Source organism: Rhodamnia argentea, chromosome 2 (genome assembly GCF_020921035.1).
Source record: "Rhodamnia argentea isolate NSW1041297 chromosome 2, ASM2092103v1, whole genome shotgun sequence".
In the NCBI taxonomy this organism is placed as follows: Eukaryota; Viridiplantae; Streptophyta; class Magnoliopsida; order Myrtales; family Myrtaceae; genus Rhodamnia; species Rhodamnia argentea.
Window position 1 is genome coordinate 194345 of NC_063151.1, and position 11931 is coordinate 206275.

General features: G+C 41.0%; 2 protein-coding genes across 3 annotated transcripts; both read left to right on the plus strand.

The window, feature by feature from the left end:
• Positions 1–3290: 3290 nt before the first annotated feature.
• Positions 3291–7140, plus strand: LOC115751616 (glucan endo-1,3-beta-glucosidase 7). Of its 2 annotated transcripts, none has more exons than XM_030689551.2 (5): positions 3291–3677; positions 4298–4962; positions 5642–5965; positions 6112–6430; positions 6747–7140. In XM_030689551.2, exons 1-5 carry the CDS (start codon positions 3611–3613, stop codon positions 6782–6784), a joined length of 1413 nt encoding a protein of 470 aa, XP_030545411.1. In that variant the 5' UTR covers positions 3291–3610; the 3' UTR covers positions 6785–7140. The 2 variants fall into 2 exon arrangements, with proteins under 2 accessions (XP_030545411.1, XP_030545412.1); XM_030689552.2 differs by having other exon boundaries at positions 6118–6430.
• A 966-nt stretch (positions 7141–8106) lies between these two features.
• On the plus strand, positions 8107–11327 carry LOC115751620 (protein LIKE COV 3-like). Its single transcript, XM_030689562.2, has 6 exons — positions 8107–8325; positions 9085–9137; positions 9353–9462; positions 10245–10412; positions 10485–10709; positions 10797–11327. The coding sequence occupies exons 1-6, from the start codon at positions 8182–8184 to the stop codon at positions 10901–10903; spliced, it is 807 nt and encodes a 268-aa protein (XP_030545422.1). The 5' UTR covers positions 8107–8181; the 3' UTR covers positions 10904–11327.
• Positions 11328–11931: the final 604 nt, after the last annotated feature.

Below are 11931 nucleotides of genomic sequence, written 5' to 3' on the forward strand. Positions count from 1 at the left end.
TCGATAGCTGCAGATGATTCCCATGTATATCACTTCTATTCTTACCTAGAAATCATGGTAAAAGGCAAGAATTGGCTGCCGCTTGCCAGGGGTCGCCCGTCTTATCGACGCAGGATCATATGTGCCCATTTCACGGCCGTTCCAAGGGCTTGTTCTTTTTTTTTTTTTTTTGGTAATTCGGGATCCGCCGGTCGTAATCGGGTCAACTCACTACCACCCGAAGGGCGGCGAAGACCCTTTCTGACGGCAACTATACCTGGAGGGAGGCTAGCCCCATGATCCACCAGCAAGGGCCCCCCACTTAAGCCCGAGAAACGCGTTGGGAGGGTTTTGAACCTTGACCAGCCTTGCGCCTTAGGGCCAAAGAGCTCAAAGCTCACCAAACGCGCCATACCCGTGGTGGGTTCCAAGGGCTTGTTCTTCTTGGTTGGAAAATATGAAACTCGGCTCGAACGCACATGTGCATTCCATTCGAAGTCCCTAATTTCGATTTCAAGTCCTCGGTTAGCCTCCAACCTCTCTCGTTTCTCTTTAACTTTGAGAAATCCTAAGTTAGGAAACCTTAAACTGAAATTATTTACGTAGTTGTCGAACGCAAGAGAGCACCTTGTCGAGTCTGCTGCATCAATCCGTACGGTTCTTCTTTGCAGTCCTCCCTCCTTCCACAACTTGCATGCATTGATTTTTCCTCTTCAAATTCCCCTTTTCCCTCTTTAAGGCACGTGACTCGCACATGCATGTGGGTCAAATCTCCCAATATTTGGACCAACAAAGTCTCAGAGTGGGCACGTGACTTGCACATGTTCTTCGTACGGTCAAAATAATTGGCCTCCGACGAGCAAAGGGAGTAAATTGATGCATGGCCGTCTAATTATTTGAGACAACGCCCAATATGAAGGTTATTTTGTGAAAACGATTCTACGAAAATATTCAATTCAATGCTACCCTTTTACTAATTCGAATTAACTAAATTTATTGATTTGGCTTCAGTTAAAAAAAAAAAACTTTACACGAGAATTATTTAGGTAATATATTCAACTCAAATTAGAATAAACATCTCAAGTGGACAATCAACATGTAACGTTATTTTTTTTTCATATATTAACATCGAATATTTTCATATAGTGTAGGGATTGGACTGAACATTTACCAAAAGATTAGGGATTACATTGAATGAACTAAAAGTTCAGCGACGATATTGCATATTGGGTTAAAGGTCAATGACCACATTGAATAAATAAAAATTTCAAGAATGACATTACACATTGCAACAAAATTGATGGACAATTTGTGTAACTACTCCCTTTTTTATTAGTATTTTTTTTTTACATTTAATAGCTTTTTCAGAATTCAACGCGCATGGAAACAATTTGATTTTTTTTTTTTGTTATCAAAACATATTTTCCTTGAACAATTCGAACAGGAAAGGAACATAGCTCTCAAAACAAAGATTCTTATGTCCCTTAAAGACGCTCTAAACAACCGTCTTACATTTGACTCCATTTGTTTAACAAAAAATGGATGATTTCACAAATATTTTCCTAAAAATAGTCGTGTCAATAGAAAATGTATTTTTTATCGACAATGATTTAATCAAAATATTTTCGTATTTATTTTTGTAAGCAATACAAGCGATCATTTTTTATAAATCATTTATTATCCGTGAAACAAATTGAGCATTTATTTCACGTCTTCTCCAAGAAGGTTCGTGTTCTCGACTATGAATGTACATCATCACCAAGATCGCGACGATCTTAAATTTAAAAAAACTTGCTTACCACGTGCTGGTGGGCATAACTTGAGTGCCAAGTTATATCCTATCTTACTTGAAAGTCGGTCCACCTTTGTTCTTTTGTACTCTCTTTTCAACTTTAGATTAAACAACATGTTCCTTCAATTTTTATTTTTTAATCATCATTGCGCGAGAAGCTCTTTTCGATCCCTCACCTTGGGCTCGTCACGTGAACTGCTGCAACTTTCTTCCTTCACTTTATTCTGGGAATGTGTCGAAAGGGAATGTTCAGTTCCTTAGTAGGGAAGGCAACATCCATTGGAGGCCATCGAATCTTATGAACTTAGTTAAATGAAAGCTGTAAGTATCTTTATGCTCCATCCGCCCTTACCAATGATGCAAAGGTTTCCTTCTCTCTCTATGATCAGATTCTTTCTGAACTGTCAAAGACTTTTGCATCGTGTGCTAGATATATCGCATTACTCCTCTCTTTTTATGATGGGCTATTGTGATGTTGGGAGATTGAGCCGAGTCAATTCGACATGATGACTTGAGAGAACTTGTTTATCCACGATCAGTGTTCGAATCTGTAATCCACCTGATACTTTTGTTTTTTCTGGTAATTCAAGTTAGGAAGGAATCCGACCAAAAAAAAAAAGTAAGGAAGGAAATTGAGGGAAATGAAAAGAAAGGAAAATGGAGAGAGAAATGCGAACCGTAATTGTAATTCCCTTTATCTTGTTCGGGAGAAATTGCCCAAAAAGTCCTAAATTCGTTACACTTTTGTCAATTTAATACGAAACATTTTAATTTTATCAATTGAGTCATAAACCTTCACATTTTGCCAATCGAGTTCATTCAATCAATTTTGATAAAAAAAATCATTGACGTGGACGCCGACCTTCCTAAGTGGCACGGTCAACGCCGACATAGACAACCTTTAATAATACTATAATATTTTTAAAAAAATTTTTTATTAATTTTTTCCTTTTATTTTATTTTCTTTGTCTTCTTCTACAATTTTGGTGGGCAAGGGTCCTCGGGCCCTAGCTTAGTGGCCGGCTATGGTCAGTTGATGACCTCACCGGCCAGAGCTCTAGGGAAAAAAAGAAAAAGAAAATAAAATACTAAAAAATATATAAAAATACTTTTAAAAATTGTCTACATGTAGAATGACTAGCATTTACGTCGGTAATTTTCAGTTAAAATTAAACGATGGATTCGATTGACATAATGTAAAAAGACTTAGGATTCAACTAGCAAAATTAAAAAGTTCATGATTAAATTAGTAAAATTACAATACGTTCAGGACTATTTTTATCTTGTTCGGGTGTAGTAGAGATGATATGGGGAGAAATGAAGTGGCTAATTAACAAGAGCTGCTTTCGCACACGTGCCAGTGCCACCACCATGCATTCATTGCCATGAATCCCGCAGCGCGACAGGATTCAAGGCAACGGTCGAAATGGAGGGCATTCCCGTCAATTCACAGGGCGCGGCGCAAACGACACGCCGTTTAAACTCCCCCGACTCCTCTGTTTCTCATCAATCATCAGCGTCTCCACGAAGTGCCAGTGCTCCTCTCTTTTCCTCTAACGTGGACACGGAAAGTTTCCAGCTGCAGGCACACAGACAAGGCCCTTTTCCACACTCAAGCTCGCACTTTTTGCTTTTCTTTTTTTTTTTGTGTACTTTTTCTCTGTTCTTTCTTCTTTTTTCCCGAAACTTTTGTACATCGAAAGCTTTCACCTTTGGCCTTTATATTCTCTTCCTCCTCTCGCTTCTCTGCCCACGCGTCGTGTTGTGTTTGTGTGTGTGTGTGTGTGTTGTGTTCTTGGCATTGGCAAAGAACTCTGAGAAAGAAGCTCTTTTTCAACCATGGAGGTTCCGCGCTTCCCCACCCTCCTGCTCTTCGTCGTCCTCTCGCGGACGTCTTGCTTCGCGAGTAAGTTTCGTGATCCCAATTCAATCCTGCAACGCAACGCCTGGTAATTTTGCCAAGTTCTTGTCTTGAGATCCGATAAGTCCCAAGTCCCACTCGGTTATTGCAGGATCATAGTATTTGCTTTTGGAGTTCCTGCTTTTTCAGACAAGATTTTTGAGATGCTGCAAAACCACTTTTTTTTTTCTTTTATTCTGTTAACAGATGCCCAGGCACATGTAAAGTGTCAAGATAAGGCCTGCATTGAAAATGAAAATCTCTCTTCATTTAGCCCCGTCAAGGAGTGCTCGTTAATAAGATCCTTTTATTTGTTTTTTAACATCAAGTCGTCAAGTCATGCCGGGTATGTTAAGACTGGTCCAGAAGATCATTATACCGAGTGATGGAGCAGCAGCACCTTGTGCGCTCAATTAGTCTGTCGTGTCATTTAGTCTGCGTATGATGGAGTATTATAGTGAGTTTTCCCGGTCTACCTTAGCTTTCCTTAGGGAATAACATGTGCAGTGAAGAAGGATTAGTCAACAACTCGGTGTGTAATTGAGAAGCTAAAAGGAGGAGAATCACAAGAGTTTTGAGTGATTGTGTTTAATCCGTGATTAGCTAACATGCCATTTGCAACGCAGATTCGCAGTCATTCATTGGAGTCAACTATGGCCAGGTTGCGGATAACCTCCCGCAGCCGTCTGCCACCGCAAAGCTGCTTCAGTCAACGTCCATCGAGAAGGTCCGGTTATATGGAACGGACCCCGCCATAATTAGGGCTCTAGCAAACACAGGTATTGGAATTGTCATCGGCGCGGCAAATGGCGACATTCCTGCTCTGGCAAATGATCCTAACTTTGCAAAGAATTGGGTCAACGCGAACGTGGCTCCCTTCTATCCCTCGAGCAAAATCATCCTCATCACCGTGGGCAATGAGGTAATGACCTCCGGAGACCATAATTTGATGACTCAGCTGTTGCCGGCGATGCAGAACATGCAGAATGCGCTTAATGCCATGTCCCTGGGAGGGAAAATCAAGGTGTCCTCGGTGCATTCCATGGCCGTGCTTAAGTCATCCGAGCCACCATCTTCCGGTAGTTTTGACCCCAGCTTCAGTGATGTGATGAAGGGAATCTTAGGGTTCAACGATGCAACTGGTTCGCCATTCGCTATCAATCCGTATCCCTATTTCGCGTACAGGAGTGATCCTAGGCCTGAGACATTGGCTTTCTGCTTGTTCCAACCAAATGCTGGGAGGCTCGATACCAACACCAAGATTAAGTACACCAATATGTTTGATGCTCAGGTGAGTCGGTAACTCATGCAGACTTCTCATTTATAGTTGTTTGCTTTCAGTTGCTAATTTGAATTGTAGCTGAAGGATGCTTGCCCTCTGCTTGTACTAGAATGGCTATGTTTCCCCAATTGAGTGGATTATGCTGGTGAAACCTAGTTCCAGATAACAAGAACTTCATCTTCAGTTGATGACAGATGAGTACTTGAAATCAGTAGAGTTTCGGCAAGTCGATTTTGGTAGCTAGAAGTCAGCCACTGTTTTTCTATTAACCTATTCAAGTTTCTTCAACGCCATAGTCCATTGAATCTCTGCACTTCCTTAGAAAAACAAGAACAAAGAATGCCGCATCCAACTATGCAAAGATGCAGATTTGATTCCCAGCATGAATTCGCGACGACTTAAGACTTGTTTTTTCATTTGAGTGTGTGATCTTAGAACAATGATATGTGTGACGTGAAGTAGATTAATTCCCACAATCTCCTTGATTTTGTGGTAAGGACAAAAGTTAAATCCTTTAGACCTTGATGCAAAAAAATGGTTGTCTCAGTACAATGAGTCATTCATTACACTTCAAAGATCAAACCAGATACAGGCACTGCGGCTTGTTGATCTTTTAACACTGGATCCGAGTTATATTCCCCTATCTTCTTTAATTATTGATTTTTAGCAATATTCTTGATCTTTGCAGGTGGATGCTGTTCGCTCTGCATTAAACTCGTTTGGGTTCAAAAATGTGGAGATTGTAGTGGCTGAGACCGGTTGGCCATACAAGGGAGACAGCAACGAGGTTGGCCCTAGCATGGAGAATGCGAAGGCCTATAATGGTAATTTGATAGCTCACCTCCGCTCGATGGTTGGAACTCCCTTGATGCCTGGGAAATCAGTAGATACGTATCTGTTTGCCCTGTACGATGAGGATTTGAAGCCTGGACCAGCTTCTGAGCGTGCATTTGGTCTTTTCAAGTCAGATCTTTCCATGAACTACGACGTCGGCCTTTCCAAGAGTAGCCAGGTGAGAATCGATTTGTCCATCTTTGGAACTGTAGTCTCCATGGTTTCCCCTTGATACTGACTTGTGACTAATATTAACGACTTTGGCGACACTGCTTGTTCTTGAGCATCAATTTTTGGGTGGTTTACTGACATACGATCCCCTTGATGAAGACTCCTGCAGCGCCAAAGACACCTGTTGGTCCATCGCCAAAGACACCTGTCGGTCCATCGCCAAAGCCCGAGAAAGCAACTTGGTGCATACCCAAGACTGGGGTGTCGGATGCCCAGTTGCAGGCGAACTTGGATTACGCTTGTGGCCATGGAATTAATTGCCAGCCGATCCAACCTGGCGGGGCTTGCTTTGAGCCAAACACCGTGGCATCACATGCTGCATATGCCATGAATCTTTACTACCAGAACTCTGACCACAGTCCTGGGAACTGCGACTTCTCGCAGACGGCCACATTATCACCCAACAACCCAAGTGAGTACTATCACTTCTAGACAGTTTCTGTTCGTTTGCCTTCCAACTAAAATGGCCCGAAAAGACACTCTTTTTCCTTTCTGTTCTCTGTAATCCTCTATACTTGAAGAAGATCCCATGCGGAAGCAGCATATTCCTCCTAACTGTATATAACTATATACGGGGTTTGATGCTTCACTACATTGTTGGTAGTTATTCACTCATTTCTCCTTCTACTCCTTACTTAGTAATGAAACGGAGTTTTTCATTCACCTTCACCGGCTTTCAAATCATCGGTGATCTCACTTTCACGACCGATCGATCCCTTTCTTACTAGGTTACAATGGCTGTGTCTACCCATGTGGAGCACGCTGAAGGCGGAGGAGGATCATTATTCTTGCAAGTAAAACCAAGAAGAAGTGAACTTGTGGCGGATGCATTAGGGTACTTATCCTATTTGTGCTGTACTTTTACTGCGGTGGCAAAATCCGACAGAAATTCGATCCTACATGGTGTGTCGGACTGTAGCAATTACTCAAGCTCCGATGGCTTATGTTACATGTATAGGAATTCTATTGCGCCAATCAAGTGATCTGTCAAAGTGATCTTTAATGTTTAACTGCAGATATGTTCATTTCTCATAGTCACGGATCGGCTTGTGAGCGAATGTACCGGCCGAAACACTTGCTGATCTCCAGATACACCGGTCTTTTAAGTATTTTATCTGAGAACTTGTACGCCATAACTAACTATAGGGGTGGGTTCTCGCATTAAGTGGCATATGCCCGCCCTATATCAGCAGAACTTTGGACTTCCATCAAAGAGAGATATTGAAGCCGGGATCCGAACGATTGATCTGCCCAACGCAATGGTAATCAGATGATTGCGGCTTCGCACTAGATTTCTTCGGCCCTGCAGTTGCAGCAATCTTTTATGTTCCCCAACACAAGCTGCGATTCACCTGTTTGGAATCAGATTCCTACGGATGAGGAGTTGAGTTAGCTTCTAAAATTCAGCTGCGGTTTCCGAACGAGGAGTTAGCTCCCATATCAGAATTGAACAGAAATTTAACAGGCACATCGGCATTTTCATTTACATTTTTAAATAGAAGGGCAAAAAAAAAAAAAAGGGGGATTAATGCCACGAAAAACCTGAAACCGGTACACCCGTGAAAAATTTACCAAAAACTATTTTTTTTTACTAAACTGGTATATCCGTGACAAATTTACCCTATGTTAGTTTCTGTGAAATTGAGTTAATACCACGAAAAATCCAAAATTGATACACATGTGATTAACAGAGGTTTAAAACCCCCAAACATGTACATTCGGTAACTGCCACATGTCATTCAACTCAGCAATTTAACGATAAAATTTATCGAAAACTAGCGGAGGGCAAATTTATCATAATTATACCAGTTTGGGGTGAATTTGTCGAAGGTGTACCGGTTTAGTGTTTTTGTGGTTAAAAAAATAATTTTTAATAAATTTATTACAGCTATATCAGTTTAGGATTTTTCGTGGTATTAACCAAAAAAAAAATACAAGGACTATTATCGCAGGAAACGAAATTACTTGTTTTAAATAAATAATATCGTTTTATTTTATTAATGATAATGGGCCTAGCGTAGCGAGGCCCGTTTTGAGGTGATTGGTCCGGACTGAGATTAACAGTTATAAGGGACCCGCGCACATCCCTAACTAACTCCAACTGCATACGAATTCCATGAAGTCGAAACAAATCTGAGTTCGAGCACGAAGAAACGCAGAACGATGACGACGAGAGAGAGGGATAGGGATCGCGACCTGCTGATTCCCGTCTCCGCCCTCCCCGAGAATGGCGGCTCCAAGTCCTCCTCCCCGTCGTCCTCGCCTCCCACTGCTGTGCCGCCCCCGCATCATCACTCCGGTCGAGAGGTCCTCTCTCTCTCTCTCTCTCTCTGACATCATCACCACCATAATCATCCTCATCATCATCATCATCGCTGCTCTGTTCTATCTGTTTAGATCGCTAGTGTATGGGTGATTCCTGCGATCTGTTTCCTCTAGTTTTAAGCTGCTCTTTCAATGGGCTCGATGGAGAAAATGTGTGGTTCGTTGGTTCCTTGATTCAGTTTAGCTGACCTCTCTTTGGGGCGCTGGCAATCTTTGGATGAACTCTGATCACAATTTTGATAAGGATTAGGAAGGCTTATGATTACTATCATTATGCAGATTGATGCATTAGGAAAACAAATTTAATTTACATGAGCTGGCCTTTGTGGTATGGAGTTTCAGCTGGTAAGAAAGAGAAAGATGTCGGCTGAAAAATGAAGGCAGATGATTAGATGCAAGACTTGAGACTCTCTCGATTATCTTAAAAATCCACTGCTAGAGTCGGGTTGCTCAGGAAATGCTGTGGCAATACTGATCGTGCGCACATGAAACTTGGGCAAACAAAAATTGATTACCTCCTGTTCAGCTTCTTGGAAAATCTGGTTAAATTTGAGATAATCTGAGGTTTTCTGACATTCTCCAGCGCAGAGGTGGGATGGATATCTGTCAGCGCAATTAACGTGAATATCTGTGAGACGAAAACTATAACTAGAATGAACCATTATACATCATAGCATTCCTCCATCTTATGTGGTTTAGTCTCTATAAGTGGATAATAACTGTGTTTCTGCTTTTTCATAGGCCATTTCCAAAGTTGTCCAGAGCTGGGCTTCCAAAAAGTTTATGACAGGGTGGTATGCCATCTTCCTCCTTTTTCTCCCAATGATACATTGGGAAATTCTCGTCTTCATCCTATTAGATTTGTTGAATCATTTTGTCAAGTTACTAGTGCCTTTCTAAGTTTCTACTACACTTGAAGGTGCATAGTTGTTATATACGATTTTTGAGTCTCTAGCGTGATTATTTGACTAATTTTTACGGAAGTGAGATAGTTCGTCATTGTTTGCAGTGTCATTCTTCTTCCGATGGCCATTACATTTTATGTCACGTGGGGTTTCATTCATTTCGTGGATGGGTTCTTCTCTCCAATCTATAACCATCTAGGGATTAACATCTTTGGTGAGTATAGTTTGAGTGTTTGTCACAGCAATTGCTCTTAAGGTTTAATGCAATTTGTTAGCAGCTGCAGCAAATATGGTTCTATTCTCAAGCTTGAATGTGAAACTGGTATCGTTCTAAATTGTATTTGACCCCTCATAATGCTCTTTATGGCGCATAATTAGGAAGCTACTGTGTAGTGCTCTTCCTGGCAGATTCTCATATTTCTAAGTACTAATATGTCATGCATATTGGATGACTACAGATTGTTACCCTGACAATGGTGAGAGGAGCCTACTTTTGACATTTTTGCATCCTCATTCTAGCAACAATTTCGCATAGGCAATATCTTGCATGTTAAGTGCTTGAAAGGCAAATAGGCCCAATCAATGAGCATTAGAGATAGGTCTGATGCGTTTCATCTGTTCAATACAAAATGGCATTCCTCTTTTTTTCCCTCAATTGTGTGTGAGAACTCATGAAACTTTGCAATAGAGGTAAATCTGCTGGCTCTGACTAGACTAAGCAAATTGGGTTCATGTGTTCCTTTCTACCGTGGCATTTGTATGTCCTAAATTACCCTTTCCTGAATAAGGGCATCTTGTTTAGCTGAAACTTATGAGTCATTACAAGTAAACAACACAAAAGAGGTCTATGTTCTAGGCCTACTAATGCAAGTCTCGAGGCAACATACTGTCAATTTATGCTTAGCATCGCTATTTTGCATGACCTGAATTCAACAGACGGATTTTGAATGCGTTATTAATTCCACCTACTTTACGGGACCATCTGGTCATCTACAGGTCTTGGATTTGTCACCTCCATGACTTTCATTTTCTTGGTTGGGATTTTCATGTCGTCATGGTTAGGAGCCTCTGTTCTCACCCTCGGCGAATGGTTCATTAAGAAAATGCCACTCGTGAGCTATATTTATTCTGCATCAAAGCAAATAAGTGCAGCAATATCACCAGGTATATCTCTGGATATATTGTGCCGACTTAGCTCCTGAGTTCTAAAATGTGTTTCATTGCATCGTCTTACAGATCAAACCTCCAATGCATTCAAAGAAGTGGCTCTAATAAGGCATCCACGTATTGGCGAGTATGCATTTGGTTTTATTACGTCTTCCGTTATTCTCCAAAGAAATGTGGGCGAAGAAGAATTGACCTGCGTTTATGTGCCTTCTAACCACCTCTATATTGGGGATCTCTTTCTAATTAGTTCAAATGATATCATAAGGCCTAACTTATCCGTTCGGGAAGGGATCGGTATGGTCTTCAAACTCAAAGCCAGTGATCCTTGTTAACCAAAATCTAGAATGGTTGCTTGTGTTCTAATCTCCTCGCGTGATGCAGAAATTGTCATCTCTGGAGGCATGTCAATTCCTCAGATATTGACAACGGTGGATGCACAGGTCACTCCGGCAGCAAGAATTGGTCATTTGGCAGCATTGAAAGTATGAAGCAAGTTTAATGGACCACGATGATTTGGCCAGAATAAGCACTGCATTGGTTCTCATTTGCCTTAATGTAAATATGCATCCATTTCCCATTTCCTGGCCGGATGAATTCAACAAACTTATGCGGAGACTACGATTCAGCTTTAATTGGCAACAACCTTACTGCAGGGTAGATCTTAAGTTCTAGCTGTCAGTTTGTGAGGATGAGACTGACCGTGAGAACAGGAATCCTGCAAGTGAAGAAAACTAACTAGCTAAGACCATTTTTGCTCGAACAGCACATTGTAACTTATGGCCAATTGTAAAAAGTACTTTGGTCCTGAAAAGTGATGACTGCTCTGAACCTCTTTTAACAAAGCTCTGGCAAAACATTAAAAAAAAACGGTAATCTGGTTTCGTAATGCATTTAGTTGCAATAAGTTTGACATAAGTTGATTGGTGATGGCGACACCTTTCGTTGATGTTTTCGTTGATGTAATCTGGAAAACAGGAATAAAGCTTAGTTTCCTTTCTGTCTTTCTTTATCTTTTCATGCTTTCATCTTTCTGGATTCCATGGGAGAGGTAGACTCGTCAACCATCATCTGCCGCACATTGGGAGAAATGCTTAATATACAACCGAGGAGGTAAAGAATGGCAGATCCTTGTTTTGAATCTTTTCTGCATACCAATGCTACAGCCGTCCTGTTCATAAAACTGTGCTGTGAGAATGAAGAATGTTCAAAGTGCAGAGGTCCAAAATTTAAGTTGCAAATATTTGAATATTGTCTCATATGGCTCGATAAGCTATTTATATTCATGTTGGATCTCTCTACCCAATAACTTAAACTTTTAAAATGGTTGATAGTGATCTCATCTCCTGTGATAACGGAACAGAAGGTCCGAGTTCAAATCTCCATGTTCGTGTTTATTCTCCTAACACCCAAAACTCGATGGACTTATTTCCCCAAAAACCTGGTGGTGCTTTCATCCTTTTCTTTTAACAGTATCGCCTTTCTAAATCGAAAGACCACAACGTTCCATAATGTTACT

Bases quoted from the DNA above. Each gene is read 5' to 3' on its own strand.
- LOC115751620 (XM_030689562.2), top strand. From the start codon at position 8,182: ATGACGACGAGAGAGAGGGATAGGGATCGCGACCTGCTGATTCCCGTC. The intron at 10,413-10,484 runs GTATATCTCTGG...ATCGTCTTACAG, and splicing joins AAGTGCAGCAATATCACCAG to ATCAAACCTCCAATGCATTC. The intron at 10,710-10,796 runs GTATGGTCTTCA...CGCGTGATGCAG, and splicing joins ATCCGTTCGGGAAGGGATCG to AAATTGTCATCTCTGGAGGC.
- LOC115751616 (XM_030689551.2), top strand. From the start codon at position 3,611: ATGGAGGTTCCGCGCTTCCCCACCCTCCTGCTCTTCGTCGTCCTCTCG. The intron at 5,966-6,111 runs GTGAGAATCGAT...ACGATCCCCTTG, and splicing joins GCCTTTCCAAGAGTAGCCAG to ATGAAGACTCCTGCAGCGCC. The intron at 6,431-6,746 runs GTGAGTACTATC...CTTTCTTACTAG, and splicing joins ATTATCACCCAACAACCCAA to GTTACAATGGCTGTGTCTAC.